The 19,298-nt window shown below is 40.2% G+C and overlaps 1 protein-coding gene across 13 annotated transcripts in view; it reads right to left on the reverse strand.

Annotated features, from left to right (window-relative positions):
- Positions 1-19,298, reverse strand: part of chl1b (cell adhesion molecule L1-like b) — a 900,313-nt gene that overhangs the window by 318,220 nt on the left and 562,795 nt on the right. For all 13 annotated transcript variants that reach the window (XM_087994484.1, XM_087994483.1, XM_087994485.1 and 10 more), the window contains 2 exons: positions 11,149-11,250; positions 9,748-9,939 (listed from right to left, as the gene is read on the reverse strand). In XM_087994484.1, coding sequence (XP_087850610.1) covers positions 9,748-9,939; positions 11,149-11,250 — 294 coding nt within the window. The remainder of the gene's footprint in view (positions 1-9,747; positions 9,940-11,148; positions 11,251-19,298) is intronic.

A 19,298-nucleotide genomic window follows, 5' to 3' on the forward strand; every position in this document is an offset into this window, starting at 1 on the left:
AAAAAAGAAAATTGCCTCCTCAGTCTTTTTAAAATTTCTCTCCTCTCAATTTAAAAAGTATGTCCCCTAGTCTTGAAATCTCCTATCTGAGGGAAAAGACAACTGACATTTACTCTATCTGCACCTCTCATTATTTCATAAACTTCTATCAGATCACCTCTCAACCTCCTACACTACAGTGAAAAAGGTCCTAGCCTATCCAGCCTTACTTTATGACTCAAACCTTCCATACCCAGCAACATATTGGTAAATCACTTCTGAACCCTCTCTCTCTTGATAATATCTTCCTAACTGGTCAACTAGAACTGGACATAGCATTCCAGAAGAGACCTCACAAATGTCCAGTACAATTTCCAACTCTTATACTGGAAGCACTGAACAACGAAGGCAAGCGTGCCAAACAACTTCTAACCACCCTGTCTCCATGTGACACAAACTCCAAAGAATTATGTACCTGCATTCCTACGTCCCTCTGTTCTACGACATTACCCAATGTCCTATCATTAATTGTGTAAGCTTTGTTTGTTATACCAAAATGCAACACCTCGCATTTATCCAGGTTGAACTCGATCTGCTTTTTTTCAGCTCATTGACCCATTTGATCCAGATCCCTTTGTAGTCTTAGAAAACCTTCTTCACTGTCTACTATGCCAACAATTTTGGTGTTATTCACAAACTTACTCACCACGTCTTCTATATTCTCATCCAAATCATTTACATAAATGACAAACAAAGCAGGACCCAGAACCGATTCCTGTGGAACACTGCTGGTGACAGGCCTCCAGGCCCATAAGCAACTTTCCACCATTACTCTCCGTCTTCTGCCATTAAGCCAATTATGTATTCATTTGGCAAGCTCACCTTGAATCCCATGTGTCATAACTTTAAAAACAGTCTATCATGCAGAACCTTGTCAAAGGCTTTATGAAAATCCAAATAAGCACGTCTACTTCTCTGCCATAATCAATCTTTTTGGTAATTTCTTCAAAAATTCAATCAAGTTTGTGAGACACGATTTTCCTCACATGAAACCTTGCTGACTATCTTTAATAATTTCTGACTCTCTAAATGTCCATTAATCCTATATTTTATAATCACGTCCAACAATTTACCAACAACCAAAGTCAGGCCCAAAGGTTCTCCCATTTCTCCTTACAACCTTTCTTAAACAAAGGTCCATATTAGTCACCTTCCAGTCATCAGGCACCTCACTCCCAGTTATAGATGATGCAAATATTTCTGCAAAGGGTCTTGTAATTTCCTCTCTTACTTCCCACAACATTCTGGGATGCATTAGATCAGGTTCAGGAGATTTATCCACCTCTAAGATCTCCCAAACTTCCTCTTCTATAATGTGAACTGTTTTTAAAACATCAAAGTTTAGTTCTCTGCATTCTCTAGACTCCATTTCTTTCTGCACAGTAAAAACTGACATGAAATATTCATTTAGTATCTCTTCCATTTCCTGGGGTTCAACCCAAAGGTGACCTCCTTGACTTTAAGATGCCCAACCCTCTCCGTAGTTACCCTCTTACTCTTAATAAATTTGAATCTCTTTGGATTATTCTTAAACTTATCTGCCAAGGCATCTCATAGCACCTCTTTGCATTTTTGATTTCTCTTCTAAGAGTGCCCTTGCACTCTTTATATTGATTAAGAGATCAAATTGAACCAAGTTGCTTATCACTAAAATAAGATTCTCTTCTATTCTTGAACCTCAATATCTTTATTCATCCATTGTTCTTTAATCTTACCAGCCTTACCCTCTACTCTAACAGAAACAAAATGTCTCTGAATGTTTGTCATCTTGGATGCCTCCCACTTGTCAGACATCCTTTTACCTGCTCCAACCACCTTTGAAAGTTCTTATCTCACAGCATTAATATTTGCCTTAATCCAATTAAAACCTTTAACTTTTATGGAAGGTTTAGCCTTTTCCATAACTATTTTGAAACTAATAGAATTATGATCACTTGACACAAAGTGCTCCCCTACTTCCACTTCAGTCACCTGCCATGCCTTATTGCCCAAAAGAAGGTCTAGTTTTGCTCCTTCTCTAGTAAGAGCATCCACATAGTGATAAAGAAAATGTTCTTGAACACATTTGACAAATTCTTCACCACCCAATGTTTGGAAAATTAAAATTCCCCATTATTCCAATCTTATTGTGCTTCCATATATCTGAGATCTCCTTACGTATTTGTGTCTCAACTTTTTTCTGACTGTTGTCGGGGGGGGGGGGGGGGGGGGGGGTCTATTGGACAATTCCATCAAAGTGATCTTTCCTTTCTTACTTTTGATTTCTATTCATATTTTCACTGGATAATGTTTCAGAAATATCTTCCTTAGTTACAGCAGTAATGTATTCCTTAATCAAAAAAGCCACACACCTTTTTTGCCTCCTTTCCGAACCTTGCTTTGGCATCTAAAACCCAGGACATTGAGCTGCCAGCCTTCTCCATCTCTCAGCCAAATTTCCGTAATAGCTATGACATCCCAATCCCATGTTCTTAAGAATGCCCTAAGTTCATCAGCCTTACCTGTATGACCCCTTGCATTAAAATAAATGCAATTCAGTCCTTCAGAGTTACTATATACTCAGACTCTCTCTCGTTCCTTTTGTTCCTTCCCTTGTTTGAGTTTGGCAGTGGGAGTAAACCAGAAATTATGACATTTAAGGTTCTGTTTTAAAATTCTCTACCTAACCTCTTTAGTTCACTCTGCATTGCTTTAATCTTTTCCCTCAAAGTGTCATTCTTCCCAATGTGTACAATAATTACTGGCTTCTCAATCTCGCCTTTAACAATATGCTTGAAATGTTTAGAGATATCCTTAATCCTAGCACCAGGAAAGCAACAAACCATCGTAAATTTATACTCTTTGCCACAGAATCTCCTGCCTATGCCTGAGAGGACAGTCCCTGATAACAATAATTATATTACATCTTGTCAAATGCTGCCTAACATAAGAATCATTCCAAGTGTCCAATGGAAGTGACTACCCCTTCCATTTCCCTCGGAGTGACTATCCCCTTCTACAGTTCTAAAAATGGAATTTATATATTATATAGAAGTGGCTGCTGAAGGTTTTTGAACTACATTGTTAACTTTCCCGATAGTCATCCATCTATCTGACTGAACCTATAGTGTCAGAACCTCCCTAAATCTACTTGCTTGCTCAAAGGCTAGGCTACTTTGATTCAGGGAGAGTGTTATGTATTGCATCCAATGAGCAACGTATCTTAGTGATCTAGGTACGCTGTAATATTTTTAAAATTCCTACTTTGGAAATAGAACCAGTCTGACTCAAGATTGGATTACAGACAGACTCTAACCTCACACCTTTAATGCATTGTCTGAGTGGAGATGTCACCTTCTGTTATAAAACCTTATCTCAAGAATGTGACTGAAAAGAAGTTCTGGGATTTACATAGCAATGAACCAAAACCTGCAATCCACTCCTAAAGGTGAGACACGTAACAGCATTCTAGGTTTGTTCAATGTATCATTTCAGGTGCATGACACTGTAATCTTTTGCTATAAATTCTGTTCCTGTTCCATAGCTACCTGATGAAGGAGCAGCGCTCCGAAAGCTAGTGCTTCCAGATGAACTTGTTGGACAATAACCTAGTGTTGTGTGATTTCTAACTTTATCAATGTTCTACTCACTGTTGTTTGCTAAGGGAACACTTTACATTCTGAACATGCAGTGAAATCATCAAGCATTTTTTGGGTCAAGTACAAGGTTAACAGTGTGATGATAAGCTAACTGGCCAAATAAATGCTCTATTAGAAGAGAAGCAGAACATCCATCAATCAATTAATAATTAATCTTGTTTTTCTCCCTCGTCAGTTATCTCTGTCTCCCAGATCTTCCTCTTCTGAATATTTTCAATGTTTGCACCAATAAGATTTCATAGACTTGGGCAGCGCTGTAGTACTCTTTGTAGTAGTAGTTTTCCAATGCAAATTCCGGATCTAAGTGCCAGTGTTGCGCTGACCTGGGATCCCGAGCTCTGGCACCATAATCAAAAAAGCTATCATGTAATGACTGTCCGGAGTTGCACTGCACTGTTGGATGAACTTGCCCAGACAGACAGGTAAGGGGCTATTTGTCCCTTACCTGGCAGGCAAGGATCTGAGGTGTCTAGTGCAAAGTAGGGGCCTTCTCTTCCCCTGTACCTGAAGAAAAAACCAAGACACCAGATCATTCTTACCTTGCCAAATATTGCCACCTGGGTAAATGCAGATTTAATCATCTGGAGGAAGGTCCATGAGTGCTAGAAGTGTTCTGGTAGGATATGTGTCATCACCTTCTCTCTGGTAACTCAACTCGCTCACTCTTTCTGCTATTGCACCCACCTCCTACCAAGGCTTATGGTGTACCACTCTCACTACTGCATGCAATATCTTCCTTCACTTGCACTCATTTATCCAATTCCTCCATCTTGCCAACTGTGCATGGCCTTACTTACCTGGGAAGCCTAACCACCTTCCCTCCAAAATGCACCAGTACTAGTTATCTGTGCCAACAACTTCGATCTCCCTCAGTCCCTCAAGTTCTCTCAATTGAGAAGAAAGCAGCCTAGAACAGGACCAAAAGAGCCAGGACTGGTGGCTGAGGGCATGACATTTGGCTCCTCATACACTATGAGCAGAGGATCTGGTAGGAGAGGGCCGGGTCTGGTCCTGTGCAGATACTGAAACACCCTGACCTTGGCAACCAAGGAAAAAGCATTGCTCATTGCTGTGCTACCTTCCCATTTGACCTGCTGTGACTATACAGTTAGCAGAGCACATGTCTACCCCTCCATCAAGGTGGAAGAGAGCATAGAAGTCCAATAGGAAGCACTGTCAAGGTTGCCTCCTGCACCTCTCACCTGCTCATCTATTCCCTCTTCAGTGGGTTCACTCAGGAGCACTTTCTGGTGAGCATTTAACTGCCATGGCTCTGCAGCTGGTTGAGGAAGAAACATCACAGGTCAGTGCCACTCAGTGGCCTGTGAGAGACCAGGCACCAGCCTCAAGCAAGACAGGACCCCGTAATGTCGGCAATTTGTAACATCTTTGACATGTGCAACCAGACACTAGGCCAGCAAGGAGGTTTGATGAGGGCACTGGGCAATGTGACACAAATGTTGCAAAGACTGCACCAACCCAGTTGGGAATCAGCTGCCACAGGCATGCGAGCATCTGGCTGACTCTATGCACAGCCTGGTGGCTGCCATGAAGGTCTGGGCCTAGCAGTCTCACTGCTTGCTGAGTGTCTGCACAGTCCTGCACTCCATCGTTCTAACCACTGGTCGTCAGCAAGAGGGGGATGAGCAATCTTGAGCTCATTCCACACACCCCTTTCCTCACAAGGAGACAGGGCAATGCCAGTCAGCACCCAGCTGGAGGAAGAACCACACACAGCAGCCCCACCCAGAGGTCCCCACGTTGGCGGTGGCCAGGAATTCCATCTCCACCCTTCCTGCTTCTTCAGCCAGAGCTGCCCCCACCCCCAACTCAGTGAGTTGTCAAGCCAAGGATGACATACTTGCCTCTGGACAGGACACACTCAGCAGGCCATGGCCCTCTCAATAAGTGCCCCTGGAGTCACCTTACCAAACCTTCAAAGGCAATGATCGCAACGGATGACAGGCTCCCTCCTCCCCAGGACTGTATGGAAATGCAGTGGAACTGAAAGAAAGACACTCTGAGGGCACAGAGGTGGCATGTGTGACACATCACAGAAAATATACTTTCAATTTGTGAATATATGTTCAGTTTACACCTTTGTTTGTGTGTGCGTGCGCACGCGTGTGCATATATAGCTAACCTCAACATTGAAAGTACCATTGAAAGTCATCTTTCGCACTACACGATGTTCAATGGTTAAATATTTAATGTAAAGTGAGCATTGCCTGAATTATGCTTTACCTGTAGGGAAATTGCAGGTGCTTGCTACTTTCACATCCAGGATCAATCTTTCCAGGTAACAAAACAGTGCCAGTCACAGCTGTTGGTGGGATTTATTTGTAATTTTGCGTGATTGTTCAAGAGTGCTTGGGGCAAGGATTGGGACTCCACACATTAGGTTCAGATGTAGGTGATGGCGTAGTGGCATTATTGCTGGACTGTTAACCCAGACAACATTCTGGGGAACTGGGATTCAAATCCCACCATGGCAGAATGTGTAATTTGAATTCAATTTTTAAAACTGTCCGGAATTAAGAGTCCAATGCTGACCATGTGTCGATTGTCAGGAAAAGCTCATTTGGGTCACTAATGTCCTTTAGGGAAGGAAACAGCCATCCTTACCTGGTCTGGTCTGCATGTGACTCCAGTCCCACAGTAATGTAGTTGACATTTAATTGCCCTCTGGGCAATTAGGGATGGTTATAAATGCTGGCCCAGACAGTGATGCCCACATCTGATGAAGGAATTTTTAAAAGCCTAAGATTCACATAGCTTGTAATGTTTGTAGGCGCATTTCAGTGACACAAGTCACTGCTTTTTAAAGGGCCTCACACTGCTCAAAATTGAAGCCTCCTCCCTCACAGAAGGAAACACCCATCTGCCCATTCCTGGTGTGGTCAAAGCCATTTCCATCTCTATTGCACACTTATTATTGATAGCACAATGGAAGCAAACTGTGATCACTTCTCCAACGGTGAATTTCAGTATCAGCCTCTTACTATTGGTGAACCCACATACATACACATTCCCTTCTTGGTATCCCTCCCATCAACTTAATTGGCCCTTAAATTCCCCAACTCCCCATCTAACTAAATCCCCATCTGCCCACTTTATGCACTGAGTTCCAGGTATATCGGGTAAACTTGTAGGTCCACGGCCCCTCTACCAAAGCTAAGGTGTAGATCACAGTCAGAAATAATGCTCTCTTTCCTGCATCACTCTTTTCCAATCAATGCTCTATTTTCTCTCTCTTTTGCCGCTTCACAATTGTAACCCCATCTGCATGCCAGGATTCTGCCTCCAATTCCTAGTTTTTCTCCCATAGCATTGGCCTCTGCTGGGGAGCTGGACTTCCCAATCCAGACACTCAGACTGACATTGGAGGCTTTCCTTGACTTACTGCCCCTGGCTGAAGGGTGCCTCCTGGACTTGACAAAGGACTACTCCCATAGAGTTTGAGACATGGCATTTGCCTGCAGTGCATATGCTGTCTTTGGCACGTACATGGCTAACACATGGTGCAGGCATAACACTGACACTGTACACTGTCATACAGAAGCTGGTCTACTTACCTGACTGACAACCATGACAAGTTCTCTGGATCTGTGCTAAAAGACTAGTCAAAACAGAAGTCCTGTGAGCCTTTAACATGTGGCTGAGGGAGAATGTGCCAAAACACAAGACAAGGCAGAGATGCTATGAGCATCGAAGGAAGAGCTCTCAGATATTCTGTGGCCATGACCTGGGTACCGATCCCTCTGCACAGTGACAACAACACAATGAAAGGCACCGGTACGCTCTAAAATGCAGCACTGAAGTGCAGATGTGTACTGTCAGTGGATTATGGATATGCCATGATAATACATAAGGCTGGTTACATGTCAGATGCCAATGCCCCAGAATATGGGGGCGTGCAGTCACTGCCCATGGACTATGCCCTGAGATGTTGGTGCCCAAAAGGAAGGTCCAGAGGACGGGTGAGCTGGAAAATATCTGGTGCCCATTCCAACTTTGATATCAGGAAGTGTAGTGTCTCATAGCTGGTGGGTAGTAGAAAGTGCGACTGCATATTAAAGAGATGGAATGGAGGAAGAATGATGGTGATAATGAGCGATAGCTTATGTTCATAAAGCTCTCACCACTCACTAGCAAGAATCCCATCTGAACATCGAGACCAAAAACAAAAATCACTTGACATGGCCATTTGATTGAAACACATACAGTGTGCCACATAAGCTACTGGCACATGTCATTAACATACCATGTCACCAAACGGCAACACATCTGTCCCCTAATCACGACAAACTACCTAGCTTTGATTCTGCATTAAAATACAAGAGAACATAAAAATACATCACCTGTATGCTCTGAATGAGATGCAAAATGTAAAAAGACACAGCAAGACAGTAAGCACTAAATTATTAAGTGCTACCAGAATGTCTTGTTTTAATCCGTGAGATTCTTTCCACTCTGTGCTTAAGCAGCCTGGCATAGCACTACAATGTCAGGTGTTGTTACATTCCAAAGTGCAGGAATGATAAGGAAAACTGTATTCCATGGGATTCAGAGGTGTGCCTCGATAATTAGGTGAGGCTGGAGCCAGGCAGGTGCAAGTGTTTGCCGCCCAGGGAGGGTGCCTGAGTTATGTTGGAAAATGCTGGTCAAGGTGATGACCTGGAGGAACAAATGGTGATCTGGACTGGTAGAGATATGCTTGAACTTCCATGTTGGGAATTGTCACAACTTAGTTTCTCTGTGCCATGTGAGAGCAGAACAAACTGCAGTTAAACAAGGTTGGGGAGGAGGGGAGGTGGGAGAATGGGGAGGTAGTGGACATAATAATGATAATTCATGCCCAAGCCCTCCTGCTGCTCAGTAGAGAAATTCTTGTCTTGCCCTCCAAACCTAGGGCGCACAATGCATTTTCTCAACATTGGGAAACAAGTTTTTCCAGTCTCCCAACATTTTCCCAACTGACTCATCATTGCCCATATAATCTAGGGACTGAGAAAATTCCGCACAATGAATACCATCAATGTTTTCTTCCAACTAATGAATTATTCTGAATTTATAGTTTGCATAATTTAATTAATTATTTTGTATTTACATGTTTTCAGTCAGTCAATTAAATAATTAACTAGCTAATATAGTAAATACTACTTGAAATTATCTGTGCAAGTATTTGGGGTCAGTGATAGAGAGAGAAACAAAGAAAAAGAGATGAAGAAATATATTAAAAAGTTACAATAAAAATGAGACACAAATAACATTAGATGAGGGATACAAGCATTCTTTAATAAATGAACTACTCTAACATAAATAAATCACAATAAAACTAGTTTATTATGATAAACAAAGTAATAAATTGGAATTCTCCTTGTTGTGAGGTAGTTGGCACATATAACGAACAGTGTCTAGGATTAGAGTGGTGCTGGAAAAGCACAGCCGGTCAGGCAGCAAAAGCCCTTCATCAAAATCCAGCATCCGCAGTCCTCACTTTTGCCTACATTTAATGAACATACATTTTGCTCAAATGGAAATTCCCCAGCAAGTGTAACTTGGAGAATGAACATTTTCTGTGCCAGTTATTGTCAGTTCCATTATCATTATCCCTTATATGATTCATGCTTTACTGAGTCATGGTCATAGAGACATACAGCATGGACAGACATAGACCCTTCGGTCCAACTCAGCTATGCCAAACAAATATTCTGCATTAATCTAGTCCCATTTGCGAGCATTTGGCCGATACTCCTCTAAAGCTTTTCTATATATATATACCCCAATCCAGATGACCTTTAAATATTGTCGTTGTAGCAGCCTCCACCACCTCCTCTAGTAGCTCATTCCATACATGCACTGTGTGAAAATGTTGCCCTTTTAAATCTTAGTCTTCTTCCGTTAAATTTATACCCTCCAGTTTTGGACTCCCCCACCCTGGGGAAAAGACCTTGACTCTTCACCCTATCCATGCCCCTCATGATTTTGTAAACTTCAAAAAGGTCACCCCTCATTCTCTGACACTATGTTAATAGGAAAGAAATAAATTGTATTTTAAATTAAATACCTGCTGATCCTGTTATGTGCTTTTCTGAAGGCTCACTGGGATGACTTTTGCCAACTTCGTTCAAAGCTGATATTCGAAACTGATAGGTCACATAGGGGGAGAGCTGCAACGTAACTGATGTTGTATTTCCATCAACTCTCGTCTTTTCATACCATCTTTTCAGTTCAAATGTGGTCTCCTCCACAATAAATGCTATATAAAATTAAAGTTGTTTCATATGTTAATAAATCTGTAAAATAACACGGAAGAAGTCAGGATTTGTTTCAGGTTGGGGGATACAAATTATTTATATTATTTAAGGTTTTATTTCTCACAAATATAATGAATACCATACTATTATTAATTTACTGATTATTAGACATTGAAACTTAATATTTTCTGGATCTATACCAGCCTATAATTTCTCATAACTGTTGGAGGTTGAGGCTTTGTATGTAAATGATGTATGTTTATTTTATTTTGCATAAATATATTTTAAACCGTATGTATCACTAGTTTTTTCACAAATTATGAAGTATACACATAAACATGGCAATTGTAAAACTTTATCTACACTGAGGAAAAGTATGTTTTCTATAAAGAAATATTTTAAAATAGATCCCATGTTAAATGGTTATGGTTGCATTATTGGCACATTTGCACTTATGGCTGTTTGGATATTCTGATGAAGCAGATTATTGGTCAATGAACGTGAAACATTTCCTTCTTTTAATTGCAATCAGAGATGAGTGTACTGAACTGGGTAGATGTTGGGTCAACCTCTGACTGGTACTTAAATTGTGTTTATCTTTGGAAATGATTGGTCAAATTACACCTGTGTGTCATGACCGTCTGATGCTATAAATGCTTTAAAGCCAGAGAACTACTTTTGAAATGGAGAAAATGCAACAACCAACTTTGCAAACAGTAAACTCCCATATTTAATTGATAAATATTGGTCAGGACACCAGGGATAATTTGTCTACTCATGTTTAAATTGATCCTTAAGACTTTTTACATCTAGTGAATATGTCAAATGTGATTTGAGTTTAATGTCACATCTGAAAGATGGCACCTCTTACATTGCAGGACACATTCAGTACTGTATTGAAATTTATTTTTTGTGGTCAGGTCCTGGACTCCGATTTGAATCCAGAAACATGCAAATCAGAAGCAAGAGGAGCCTAAATGAGCCACTACTGACACTTTGTTTCTTTAAGTAACACTACCAATTTCTTGAAGAAGTAAAAAGATACTTAACCTCATTCTGACTTCTACCACAACAATTCTGACAGGCATCCAAACCAAAAGAATTTTCATTTTTTTCTTTGTGATCAAAATCAAATCTAGCATTCAAATGTTCAACATGCTCCCTCCTTAAGAACTCTAACAAAAATATCTAAAATATTAAACATTACCTACCAATTATGGGGCTATTGTGGCTATCTCCCGGCTTCCAGTCTAATCGAATATTCATGTTTTGCAGGTCAGTTAATTTCAAATCTTCTGGTGGCTCTGGAACATCTAATAAATAACATTTTTTTAAAAGTTAATACATTTTTCAAATTCACATTATATATAAAATCTGTTTTGCCCAAGGATAAACTAACATTGACACATTATTTAGAGATAATGATGGAAGCTTCCAAACATTTCCATTCACAACAAAGAAACAACAATAACAGCATGACAAAAATCAATTCTTATATATCTTTTGGTTGACTCATGTAGTTAGTACCCATGGCACTGCCTGTGTCATACTGTTAGCGATTTATTCACATTTACAAAAATCAATACAATGCCTTGCATTGTAATGGATTTATTTTCGAGTTTGACAAACAACCAATAGCTAATTACAAAGAATTTTAAATAAAATAAGTCAATATTCCTTTCTTCCTTGTATGTAGCAATAGAGATTTTTAACATTCCTGTGCAAGAAGTGTACAGAATATACAGAACATATCTATTATGTATACAGGTACACAGTCTCACAAGCAGTTACCTCAGGATTCAGTACAGCCTGCATTTCAGATCTTGTGCATTTTCAGGTCAGGTGACTCAGGTCAAGCAGTTTGGGCTAGGTTAGGGAGAGCAGATTGGATCTAGTTGGTTTAGGTAGAGTCAAGGATCATTCAGAACTCTCAGAAGACTGGAAAATCTGGTGTGTGAAGCAGATAACTTGACTGATGTAGCACTGCAACAATGCAGCACCTCGCTGAACAAGCTAGATAGTTCTTTTATTCACTTAATGAGATCTAAAATCCAATCATGACCATTCATAAACATGTCCAATTTTTGCAGGACCTGGATTTGAGACACCATATCTGTGTAGAGAAACATGAATTTGAGGAAAGAAGCAATAATTTATGAATTATTCACGGAAAATACCTGAAAATATTTGCAGGTTAACATTGCTCAGTTGCAACTAGAAAAATACCATTTTTTGCTTGCTCACAAAATTCAGGAATAAATACTTTATGCCTTTCCATAACATTGTAATGTCACTCTTAACTTTATTATGTTGCTGAAATCTGTTTTCCAAAGGCAATGACAAGAGTCTTTTAGATCAATGAAGTATTTTGGTTCAATAAAGCGTTTTCAAGGTACCAAAGAAATTTATTCCAATTTAATGCACCCAACTCTCCATTAATCACTTTCTCACAAAATCTCTTTAATATTCAAGAATAGGTCTGGATGTCTTGAAATTTTTGTACCACTGAACTCTTTTGAGAACTTAAACATTTCGTAACTGTATTCCTCTTTGGGTGATATAATTCCATATTTTCCTGCTCCAGCATCTGAATTTAAATGCTTTAACCTATGATATTTAAAATGAATTGGATCAATTTTGTCCATCAATTTCATAATCTTGAAAACATTAATTGCGTTACTTTGGTAGTTCAAGTTTTCCAGAAGAAAGTAATTCTATAACGTGCTCCCTACTTACATTTATGACACAAATAATGAGTTTTTTTGATCTTCTTTCTGACTTGGAAAATTATTATAACCAATGTTTTCCTTTTGAATTGAGTCCAATATTGCGCAGTGTTCTATGAATGAAATTAACTTCTGCAAAACAAGATAACCATGACATTGATAACTGTTGACATGCATTAAATAGTTCTTTAATTGGAAAAATTGCCACAATGCAGTCAAAATTGTTGAAAAATATGTTGGCAAGCCCTACCATAATGTTTGGCACTAGGGAATAAATGTTCTGACTGCTCAGATTTTGGAAAATAAAGCAAACATTGTGTTTCTGAAAGGCAGAAAAATCTGAGGACTTATTCAGCAATATTGATTGATAGGTAGTGCCTGCTATTTCACATTCAGACTCTTAAAATTTCAATAATTTATTGATAGCTCTGGTCATTACGAATACTTGGTGAGGAACTTCTGCCAGGTATTGAACACAGCTTTGCTTTTGCAAGTGCTAAAGTGGTGAAAGTTCAGCCTCATTCATTATTTGTTTACAGAAAAGTTGCCAAACACTACTGAAGCAATCATTGAGTTAAAGCTAGTGGTATTGACATATAAGTTTGGTGTTCTTATATATGCATGTGAACACAAGCTTCTGAGGAACAGCAGATGGGAAGTAGAAAGATGCCAAGAGGGTGATATTGGGCCACTCTTAACTTTTCTACCTGAGGAGGCAAATCAAGACAGGATGATGACACCAGAACAAACAGAAGTTCAGTCATGCAAGGGCAGTGGTATATAACTGGACACGGAGAGGGTTGAAGTTTTGGTGGCAAGGAGACAACAGCAAAGGTCTGAGAGAAATCAGGAAGTCAAAGAGGATGTTGTTGGTAACTTTGACCATTCTCATTGTCCTGGGTAAGAATACACTGTTACTGGCAGCTAGAGAATTTGTAAGAGTAATCATGTGGAGAGGAGACTCACTCCTATTCATAACAGTCAGCCCTGGTTTATCCATGAAAAACTGATGATGGAATGGTGCAGGATAAATGCAGCATGACAACAGCTAGGATAGTGGTCATTCATTGTGAAGAAAGGCGAGGCATGGTTTTATAGCAACATCATACTTATTGAATGAACCCCCCCCCCCCCCCCCCAGTTCCTCTCTGCCCTTGATGTGGAGGCTTTGAGGGTGGAATGAAACCATGTGCTCTTTCATCCTGGTTCTTCCTGCTGAGGGAGGTGACAATGAACCACCTCCCCTTTTACAGCCTTCATCATTTCCCAAGTACTATAATGAACAACACAGCAGGAAAAGTTGGCAATTACTCTAGTTTCCACTTCAAAGGACCCTGAAGTATAATCGTTGAGGGTACCTTTGATGGCCAAAAGCAAGACCAACCTCATGGAAAGCAGATTCCAGGTGCTGGCACATTTCAGTGACCAGCCCTTTCTTAATCAGGTTTCATCAGGCATTGTCCATGTGAAAGTGGAACACCTTTGAGTACCTTTGATGGCTAAAGACCTCTTTCTGGAGTGTCCCCTTTTCCTCCCAATGCTTCCCATTTTGCATCCAGTGTTCCACGTTCTGGTGAAATTTACAGAACAAAAAGGCAAAAAATGTGTAATTGATCCCATATTGACCAAGCATTTCTCAGGCCTTCTTGACAGTAACCACCGACTGTCACTGAACAATGACCAAGAAGTTTGCGAATGGTATTCAAAAAATCAACCAAAATTACATTAAGTCAAAAGCAGCTAAATGCAACCTGCTGAGTGGCCTCTTAAGTAACCCTGGTCCAGTGCCCATTTTTCAACAGAAAACCTGATTTTTGGTTAATGACTTTAACCTGCTTGGTCAAATTAGGAGAATGGGAATCATGTGGGTTCATTGGTGTGGCTTCAGGACACCACCAGTTTTGAACCTTCTGGTGCTAACTGAGAGCTGTGGTGCCCTTTTCAATACAGCACATGAGGTCTGTGCCCGAGTCAGAAATTCAGTGGCCCTACGGAGATGAACTCAGGAGATGAGAAAGGCACTATTACAATAATCTTGGGGGATTTTAACAGGTGGACTGGGAAAATTAGGTTGGCAGCACATCTCAAGGAAAGATAGTTGTGGAATGTCTACGAGATTTTTTTTGGGAGTAGCTTACGGTAGAGACCGCTAGGGAACAGGGTATTTTAGATTCCGTGATGGCAGATTTGATGAGGGAGTTTCAGGTGAATGAACCCGTAAGGGCAGTGAGCATAATATGCAAGAATTCACCCTGCAGTTTGAAAGGGAGACGATTGAAGCAGATCTAACAGGAAATAATTGAGTAAAGGTAACTCCAAAGACATGACGGAGTAGCTAGCTAGAGTTGAATGGAAGAAGAGCCAAGCAGGTAAGGTAGTGAAGCAGCAATGGCAGGGATTTCTGGGCAGTATTTGGGAAGCACAACAGAAATTCATCCCATGAAAAGAGGAAATATACTAAAGGAGAAAGAGGCAACTGTGGCTGCCAAGGGAATTCAGAGACAGGATATAAGCTTAACAGAAAGAATACAATGTGGTGAAGATTAGTGGGAAGCCAGAAGATTGCAAAGACTTTTAAAAAAAAAGACAACACAAGGGGTGAAGATGAACTGTGAGGGTAAGATAGATCAAAATATAAAAGAAGATTATAAAAGATTTTTCTAGATATCTAAAAGATGAGAGAGAGGCAAAAGTCGACATTGGACCAATGGAAAATGAGACTGGAGAAGTAGAAATGGGGAACTAAAAAATAGCAGAGGAACTGAATAGGTAGTTTGCTTCAGCTTTCACAGTGGAAGACACCAGCAGCATACTAGAATCTCAAGAGAGTCAGAGGCAGAGGTAATTCTAATAGCCATAACTAAGGAGGTGCTGGGGAAGCTGAAGGTGGATAAATCACCCAGACAGGATGGACTACACCCCAGGGTTCTGAAGAAGATAGCTGAGGAGATTGTGCAGGCATAGGTAGCGACCTTTCAGGAATCACTGGTGTCAGGGAGTGTCCCAGAGAACTGGAAAATGTCTAATGGGCAGCGGGGGAGGGGGAGGGAGGGTGTTGGGGATGCAAAAGATGTGAAACTCTAGGCCGGTTAGCCTGTCCTCCATTGTTGGTAAGGTGTTAGAATCCACTATTAAGGATAAGATTATGGAGTACTTAGTCGGCCATGATAAAATAAGCTGAGTGAGCACAACTTTGTCAAGTGGAGATCAGGCCTAACAAATCTGCTAGAATTCTTTGAGGCAGCAACGAGTAGGTTAGACAAAGGAGAGGCAGTGGATGTGATTTATTCGAATTTCCATAAGACCATTGAAAAGGTGCCTCACAAAGGGCTGTGAAATAAGATAAGCACCCATGGTGTTAGGAGCAAGGTAGTGGCATGGATAGAGGATCTGCTGACAGGCTGAAGGCAGAGAGTTGAGATAAAGAGGTCTTTTTTCAGGATGGTAGCCAGTGACTCGTGGACTTCCACTGGGGTCAGCACTGGGACTGCAACTAATCATCTTATACATTAATAATTTGGATGAAGGAACTGAAGACATTGTTGCTAAGTTCGCTGATTATACAAAAGGTAGGTGGAGGAACAGGTTGTTTGAGGAAGTGGGGAAGCTGCAGGAGGACTTTGATAGGCTCAGAGAGTGAGAAAGGAAATGGCAGATGGAATACAATGTGTGCAAGTGTGAGGTTATGTACTTTGGTGAGAAGAATTGAGCCTTAGACTATTTTCTAAATAAGGAAGACTTGGGAGTCCGAGTTCAGGAATCTCTTGAGGTCAACATATAGGTTCAGTTGGCAGTTAGGAAGGCAAATGCAATGTTAACATTCATTTCAATTGGGCTAGATTACATGAGTTGGGACGTCATGCTGAGGCTGTATATTGAGAGCAGTTTTGGCCTCCGTATCTCAGTAAGGATGTGTTGGCTTCGGAAGGGGTCCAGAGGAGGTTTTCATGGATGATCTCGGAAATGAAGGGCTTGTCATATGAGGATCAGTTGAGGACTTTGAGTCTGTATTTGATGGAGTTTAGAAGAATGAAATGGAAATCTCATTTAAACTTAGAGTACGGAAAGGCCTGAATAGAATAGGTGTGGAGAAAATATTAAGAAAGACTAATTGTAGGAGAGACTAGGACCTAAGGGCACAACCTCAGAGTAAAGGGAGAGAACCCTTTAGAACTGAGGAGGAGGAGAAAGTCCTTTTGCCAGACGGTGGTAAATCTGTGGAACTCACTGCCACAGAAGGCTGTGGAAGCCATGTTATTGAGCCATGACAGAGATAGATGAGTAAAGAGATTGAAGGTTACAGGGAAAAGGCAGGAGAATGGTGTTGATAAACATACCAGCTATGTTCAAATGGGGAACAGATTCGACGGCTGAATGGCTTAGTTCTGCTCTCGTATGTCTATTTCTCTTTGTTCAAAATGACAAGCGAGAGGAAACTGCTCTTTTTATCTGCCCTATTATATCTTTACACCTCTTAAAAACCTCAGTTAGATCACCCCTTAGCCTTCTATACCACTAGCATTGTCTATGCAATCTGTCTTCATAATTTAGTCCGTCTCGCCCTGGTATCTCTCTGGTGGATCTATGTTCCAAAACCTCCAAGGTCAGGATGCCCTTCCTCAGGTGTAATGCTCAGAATTGAACACTGCATTCCACATGTGGTCTGAACAAAGCTTTGCAAAACTGTAACACAATCTCCACCTTTTTTCATTCTTGCATCCATCCCGAAAGTACAAATTCAGTTCGAGTGTCATTTGATATAATTAAAACAGATTAAAGTGTGCATCAACATGACTAATAGCAGAATAACTAGAGAGAAGCGAATGTGTTAATGCAAGATGTTGGAGAGGATTGATAAACACATGCTGCAATCTTCATATTGCAATCAGAAAGCAGCAATCTTTCAGAACATTAAACTTCCACTGACTGGGAGTGAAGCTTCGTGTATTAACCTCTGTGATTGATGTTAAAGCAGTGTGACCCATTGGAGACCTCTCATTCTACATCACTGGTTTTAGCCTAAGCTAAAACTGCTTTTATATCAGTTTTTGGCACACAATTCAAGGAAGTGAATGATCTGTTCTTGGCACACCATTTAAAGTACTGAATGAAGCAGATGCAATTGCCTGATCTTCTGTAGCTTCATTAAATAATACAAACTTTCAATGCATAGTTTACATCATTTCGAAAATGTAACATAAAACAGAAAACAAAATGGAGACTCATTTATAACACAATTTTGGAGACATTTCTCTGCAGCTACACTGCTGATTCCCTGCACATTTGACAATTCCTGAGCACTTTCATAATATTCTCAAATCAGATGTTTTTACATTTCAAAAATTGCCATTTGCTGATTTAAGTGTTCCCTTTCTGAGCAATTGGTTTTCGTAGCCCTGGGTGAGGAAACAAAAAGGTTTGGTCTGAACTCCTGCTCCAGATTGTTAGTGGGTGACCCCTGCTGGAAGGGATTTATATAGATCTGGATTCAGAACAGCACAATTTGTGGCTGTAATATTTCCTGCAGTTGAATAACATCTCAATATTTTATGTCAACATCATTAGTAATCCTTTGAGCAAGGTGCCTCATAAGTCCCTAAAACCTTCTTTCAAAATCATTCAATTCTTTCAGAAAAGGGGTGAAAATGAATTAAGCATATACTAAAAATTTGCATTATTTCACAAAAGTACAAAAGAACAGCCAACTGCTTCTGTTTTATTCAATGCTTTAAGTTATGTACCAAGATATAAACTTCATATATACTTTTATATATTTGGAAATACTTCTGGTTTGGACTAAAACCAGTGATGCAGAATGAGAGGTCTCCACTATAGCTGGTTATAAATAATCACTGTTGTAATATCAATTCAGGTCAATGCACAGAGCTTCACTCCCATGCAGTTCATGGGAGGTTCAATGTTGAGAGTAATACACAAAAACACACCTTCAAACATTTTTGGAAAGACAGATGTGTTGCCAAAGCTTTTTTTTTCCTCCCTTGCGCTCATCAGAGCAAAGGCTGGAAGGCCACATTTAAAATGATCATAACTATCTATGCCATGGATAAAAGATTGGTGATTGGGTAGCAAGTGCACCCTCATTTATTTCTGTACAGCAATGCTTTGGTCAATGGGCAACTGTTAGCTTCTAATCTCTCAGGTCATTCAAACATTCTGTAGGTTTTGAACAATTTGTTTATCGAGAAGGATCCACGTCCATGAATGCATGTCACTTTTAACAAACGTAAGCCACATTATACTTATTTGACATTATTTATCAAGTATTGATTCTCATTACTTTGTTCTGAACATTGTGAATATCCATTCTTGTGTCATGAACATCCTAAAATTAACTTGCAGCTTGGAGCAGTGTGTTCCATTGATCAAAAGCATTTCTTTAATAAAAGCTTTGAGATCTGCAGCTTTGAATCAAATCACTAATCTTTTATCTTGCACCCATCAGCTCAATTTGCAACAAATATTAATATAAAGGGAGAACAACATTTATACTGGACATTAGGAGACTGCTTGTGGGTTGATTGGTTTGAGAGTGGGCACTGACTGATAGAAGGAGGCAAAAATGAGGACTGCAGATGGTGGAAATCAGAGTTTAGATCAGAGTGGTGCTGGAAAAG

This window comes from Chiloscyllium plagiosum, unplaced genomic scaffold (genome assembly GCF_037043375.1).
Source record: "Chiloscyllium plagiosum isolate Xiang-an unplaced genomic scaffold, Cpla_swu_hap1 HiC_scaffold_14, whole genome shotgun sequence".
NCBI lineage: Eukaryota > Metazoa > Chordata > Chondrichthyes > Orectolobiformes > Hemiscylliidae > Chiloscyllium > Chiloscyllium plagiosum.